This window comes from Schistocerca cancellata, chromosome 2 (assembly GCF_023864275.1).
Source record: "Schistocerca cancellata isolate TAMUIC-IGC-003103 chromosome 2, iqSchCanc2.1, whole genome shotgun sequence".
NCBI lineage: Eukaryota > Metazoa > Arthropoda > Insecta > Orthoptera > Acrididae > Schistocerca > Schistocerca cancellata.
The window spans coordinates 568,234,522-568,240,836 of NC_064627.1; the positions used below are offsets into that span (position 1 = coordinate 568,234,522).

General features: G+C 48.2%; 1 protein-coding gene across 1 annotated transcript in view; it reads right to left on the reverse strand.

Moving 5' to 3' along the window:
• LOC126156549 (SET domain-containing protein SmydA-8) overlaps nucleotides 1–5,181 on the reverse strand; it is a 51,728-nt gene extending 46,547 nt beyond the window's left edge. The window contains exons 1-2 of the mRNA XM_049916318.1: nucleotides 5,166–5,181; nucleotides 4,320–4,840 (exon numbers count right to left, since the gene is read on the reverse strand). Coding sequence (XP_049772275.1) covers nucleotides 4,320–4,840; nucleotides 5,166–5,181 — 537 coding nt within the window. The remainder of the gene's footprint in view (nucleotides 1–4,319; nucleotides 4,841–5,165) is intronic.
• Between the last annotated feature and the right edge of the window lie 1,134 nt (nucleotides 5,182–6,315).

The window sequence follows — 6,315 nt, forward strand, 5'->3', positions numbered from 1 at the left end:
ATCCTAGCCCTTCTTCCTGAAAGTGTTTTCTGTATATTCCTTTCTTCGTAGATTCTCCAGAGAGCATTCTCATTTGTTAACTTACCAATCTACCTAATTTTCAGCGTTCTTCTGTGGTTGGTTGGTTGGTTTTTTGGGGAAGGAGACCAGACAGCGTGGTCATCGGTCTCATCGGATCAGGGAAGGAAGTCGGCCGTGCCCTTTCAGAGGAACCATCCCGGCATTTGCCTGGAGTGATTTAGGGAAATCACGGAAAACCTAAATCAGGATGGCCGGACGCGGGATTGAACCGTCGTCCTCCCGAATGCGAGTCCAGTGTCTAACCACTGCGCCATCCCGCTCGGTGTTCTTCTGTGGCACCACTGCTCAAACCCTTCGATTCTCTTCTGTTCCAGTTTTCTCACAGCCCATGTTTCAATACCAAACGGTGCTGTGCTCCAAACGTACATTCTCGGAGATTTCTTTCTCAAATTAAAGCCTGTGTTTGGTATTAGTACACTTCTCCTGGCCAGCGATGCCCTTTTTGTCAGTGGTAGTCTGCTTTTGATGTCCTCCTTGCTCCGTCCATAATGGGTTATTTTGCTGCCTAGCTAGCAGAATTTCTTAACTTCATCTACATTGTGACCATCAATCCTAATGTTAAGTTTCTCGCTTTCTCATTTCTGCTAATGCTCATTACTTTCGTCTTTCTTCGATTTACTCTCGGTTCATATTCTGTGTTCATCAGACTATTCATTCAATGCAGTAGATCTCTAATTCTTCTTCAGTTTCACTGAGGATAGCAGTGTCATCAGCGAATGCTAACAATGATATCCTTTCACCTAGAATTTTAATCCCACTCCTGAACCATTTTTTAACTTTTTTTTATTTTCGTCATTGCTTATTCGACGTATAGATTGAAAAGTGGCGGCGAAAGACTACATCCCCATCTTACACTTTTTTAAAACGAGCAATTCGTTCTTGGCGCTCACACTTATTCTTTCAGCCTCTTGTACTTACTGTATATTACCCCTCTTTTCTTATCGCTTACGCTGTTCTTCTCAGATTTCGAAAATATTGTACCATTTTACATTGTCGAACCCTTTTTCTAGGGCGACAAATCCTATGAACATGTCTTCATTTTCCTTTAGTCTTGAGGCCATGTTTACTAGACTTTTTTGTTTTGTTTTGGTTGGTTCTACCACCTCTGAAAATATTCGACGCAATTTTTTCAACACCTTGTATGTTCTCAACAGATAAGAGCACCAATACTTTGTAAGGGATATGTGTCTCGACAATACCGAATATGGGAGGTAGAAAATTTAATTATTAGTTTTACAATCCTAATGGCAAGAAGTCAGCTCGCAGAAATACCGCTCCATTTGGATGACGGCGTTTGGTTGAATACGCGGTAACATATATAGGGTGGTCCATTGATCGTCACCGGGCCAAATATCTGACGAAATAAGCGTCAAACGAAAAAACTACAAAGAACGAAACTTGTCTAGCTTGAAGGGGGAAACCAGCTGGCGCTATGGTTGGCCCGCTAGATGGCGCTGCCATAGGTCAAACATATCAACTGCGTTTTTTAAATAGGAACCCCCATTTTTTATACATATTCGCGTAGTACGTAGATAAATATGAATGTTTTACTTGGACCACTTTTTTCGCTTTGTGATAGATGGCTCTATAATAGTCACAAACGTGTAAGTACGTGGTGTCACGCAACATTCCACCAGTGCGGACGGTATTTGCTTTGTGATACAATACCCGTGTTAAAATGGATCGTTTACCACTTGCGGAAAAGGTCGATATCGTGTTTATGTATGACTGTTGTGATCAAAATGCCCAACGGGCGTGTGCTATGTATGCTTCTCGGTATCCTGGACGACATCATCTACGTGTCCGGACCGCTCGCCGGCTAGTTACGTTATTTAAGGAAACAGGAAGTGTTCAGCCACATGTGAAACCTCAACCACGACATGCAACAAATGTTGATGCCCAAGTAAGTGTTTTAACTGCTGTCGCGGCTAATACGCATGTCAGTAACAGACAAATTGCGCGAGAATCGGGAATCTCAGAAAAGTCGGTGTTGAGAATGCCACATCAACATCGATTGCACCCGTACCATATCTCTATGCACCAGGAATTGCATGACGACGACTTTGAACGTCGTGTACAGTTCTGCCACTACGCACAAGAGAAATTACGGGACGATGACAGATTTTTTGCACGCGTTCTATTTAGCGACGAAGCGTCATTCACCGACAACGGTAACGTAAACCAGCATAATATGGACTATTGGGCAACGGAAAATCCACGATGGCTGCGACAAGTGGAACATCAGCGTCCGTGGTGGGTTAATGTATGATGCGGCATTATGGGAGGAAGGATAATTGGCCCCCATTTTATTGATGTCAATCTAAACGCTGCAATGTATGTTGATTTCCTACGTAATGTTCTATCGATGTTACTACAAGATGTTTCACTGCATGACAGAATGGCGATGTACTTCCAACATGATGGATGTCCGGCACATAGCTCGCGTGTGGTTGAAGCGTTATTGAATAGCATATTTCATGACAGGTGGATTGGTCGTCGAAGCACCGTACCATGGCCGGCACCTTCACCGTGTCTGACGACCCCGGATTTCTTTCTGTGGGGTCAGTTGAATGATAGTTGCTATCGTGATCCACCGACAACGCCCGACAACATGCGTCAATGCATGGTCAGTGCATGTGCGAACATTACGGAAGGCGGACTACTCGCTCTTGAGAGGGATGTCGTTACACGTATTGCCAAAGGCATTGAGGTTGACGGACTTCATTTTGAGCATTTACTTCATTAATGTGGTATTTTCAGGTAATCACGCAGTAATAGCATGCCTTCTCAGAAATGGTAAGTTCACAAAGGTACATGTATCACATTGGAACAACCGAAATAAAATGTTCAAACGTACCTATGTTCTGTATTTTAATTTAAAGAAACCTACCTGTTACCAACTGGTCGTCTAAAACTGTAAGCCATATGTTTGCGACTATTACAGCGCCATGTATCACAAAGCGAAAAAAGTGATCCAACTAAAACAATAATGTTTCTTAAGTTACTACAAGAATATACAGGGTTATTACAAATGATTGAAGCGATTTCACAGCTCTACAATAACTTTATTATTTGAGATATTTTCACAATTCTTTGCACACACATACAAAAACTCAAAAAGTTTTTTTAGGCATTCACAAATGTTCGATATGTGCCCCTTTAGTGATTCGGCAGACATCAAGCCGATAATCAAGTTCCTCCACACTCGGCGCAGCATGTCCCCATCAATGAGTTCGAAAGCATCGTTGATGCGAGCTCGCAGTTCTGGTACGTTTCTTGGTAGAGGAGGTTTAAACACTGAATCTTTCACATAACCCCACAGAAAGAAATCGCATGGGGTTAAGTCGGGAGAGCGTGGAGGCCATGACATGAATTGCTGATCATGATCTCCGCCACGACTGATCCATCGGTTTTCCAATCTCCTGTTTAAGAAATGCCGAACATCATGATGGAAGTGCGGTGGAGCACCATCCTGTTGAAAGATGAAGTCGGCGCTGTCGGTCTCCAGTTCTGGCATGAGCCAATTTTCCGCGGGCTACGCGTGAAACTTGCCCGCACGCGTTCAACCGTTGCTTCGCTCACTGCAGGCCGACCCGTTGATTTCCCCTTACAGAGGCATCCAGAAGCTTTAAACTGCGCATACCATCGCCGAATGGAGTTAGCAGTTGGTGGATCTTTGTTGAACTTCGTCCAGAAGTGTCGTTGCACTGTTATGACTGACTGATGTGAGTGCATTTCAAGCACGACATACGCTTTCTCGGCTCCTGTCGCCATTTTGCCTCACTGCGCTCTCGAGCGCTCTGACGGCAGAAACCTGAAGTGCGGCTTCAGCCGAACAAAACTTTATGAGTTTTTCTACGTATCTGTAGTGTGTCGTGACCATATGTAAATGAATGGAGCTACAGTGAATTTATGAAATCGCTTCAACCATTTGTAATAGCCCTGTATAATAAAATGGGGGTTCCTATTTTAAAAAACTCAGTTGATATCCGTTTGACCTATGGCAGCGCCATTTAAAGGGCCAACCATAGCGCCATCTGGTTTCCCCCTTCAAGCTAGACAAGTTTCGTTCTTTGTAGTTTTTTCGTTTGACGCTTATTTCGTCAGATATTTGGCCCGGTCACGATCAGTGGATCACCCTGTATGAATGCGAACACGGTGCGGTACTTCTAGTATGTTAATGTGAGTGCAGGTGCGTCGTGCGGAAGAGGTGGCGCCGCAGCAGCAGTGGGCCGCACCTTGTGGCCGTCGCGCACGGGCGGCGCGCCGCGGAAGCCGCGCTGCCTCATGAGGTCGCACTCTGCGCGGTGCGCGGCCGCCCTCTCGCAGGCGGCGCCGCAGACGGGCCAGCCGCAGCCGGCGCAGGCGCGCGCCGACGCCTCGCGCAGCCGGCGCAGGCAGCCCAGGCAGGCGGCGTGCGACGAGATCTTGGGGCCCAGGGCGAGCGGCGGCTCGCGCAGCACCAGCTCGCCGGCGCGCAGGTCTCGCGCCGCCACCAGGTGCCGGCCCAGCACGGCGTCCACGGCGACGCGGTAGCGCGCGCACTGCGCCCGGTGCGCGCGCCAGTGGCGCCTCTGGTGGTCGCGGCCGCAGTAGAAGGCGGCGCGGCAGCCCGAGCAGCACTGCGACGCCGGCGCGCCGCACACAGCGCACGCGCCGGGCGCGCCGCCGCCGGCGCCGCCGTCGCTCTCCCCCACTTCCGTCTCGCCGGCTCCCGGCCTCGGCCTGAGCCACAAACGACACACCGCCGTCAGTCCCGCTGCAACACCCCCACACAGCTAGTTTCAAGGATAAATTTTGTAGTTGTTACTGGGAGATGAATGGGGTTGGGGGCTGCATGCAAATAGCATGTAATAACACTCATTTGTTGTGTAAATTCCGAAATGAGGTTTCCACTCGAGTTTTCTGATTAATTTCGTTATACTGTGCGTCTCAGGAGGATTGGCCGATATTCAGGGATACTGTAATGTGACTTAATTATTCGTGTAGCTCCGACATACATATTTTTATTCATACTTTATGACCTCATAGTACTCCGCAGGTCTATTAAAACTAAGCCGCATCGTTTCGATAGGTCACGGTACCTTTGCCGCATGCCATCTTTGCCTCAAGCCGAGGGTGTGCCGTTTTGAGGTAAATAAGCGGCAGTGTGATAGCGGAGTCGGACGGCGGCGAAGCTCTTGAGGTATCCGCTTTTGAGCCTATGTTTACTGGAGTTTGTTTTTGGTTTGGTCCATTCTATTGTATTGTATTGTATGTTAACCGCGGACCTAGAAACGACGGAGAGGCTCTGTCCCCGCCGCAGCTGCAGTGGTCCACAACCCCACGACGACTACCGCAGTCCACTTCACTCCTCCGCCGCCCCACACCGAACCCAGGGTTATTGTGCTGTTCGGCCCCCGGTGGATCCCTCAGGGAACGTCTCACACCAGACGAGTGTAACCCCTATGTTTGTGTCGTACAGTAATGATCGTGTACGCGTACGTGGAGAACTTATTTGCGCAGCAATAGCCGACATAGTGTAACTGAGGCGGAATAAGGGCAACCAGCCCGCATTCGCCGAGGCAGATGGAAAACCGCCTAAAAGCCATCCACAGACTGGCCGGTTCACCGGACCTCGACACAAATCCGCCGAGCGGATTCGTGACGGGGACCACGCGCTCCTTCCTGCCCGGAAAGCCGTCCGTTACACCGCACGGCCAACCGGGCGGGCTTGGTTTGGTCCATACTACCACCTCTCAAAATATGGAAAGCAACTAGCTTGCAGCAGATTTAAGCGTTTTGCATTTCTCACAGCTTGACTGACTCTCTTCCGCTTCTGCTTGTAACTAATATGATTTTTAAGCGTGCGGCGCTGTTTATGTGCCCGATATGCAGCAACTCTTAGAATCATGAAGCGTTTTAGTTCTTCAGTTAGTCAAGGAGCAGGTTTCCTACTTACTTTTCCGGTATTTAAGAAGGCATATTTCTGATATACACTGAAGCGCTAAAGAAACTGGTGTAGGCATGCGTATTCAAATACAGAGATACGTATGTAAACAGGCATAACACGGGACGACCGGTGTGGCCGAGCGGTTCTAGGCGTTTCAGTCTCGAACCGCGCGACCGCTATGGTTGCAGGTTCGAATCCTGCCACGGGCATGGATGTCTGTAATGTCCTTAGGTTAGTTAGGTTTAATTAGTTCTACGGGACTGATGACCTCAGATGTTAAGTCCCATAGTGTTCAGAGGCAT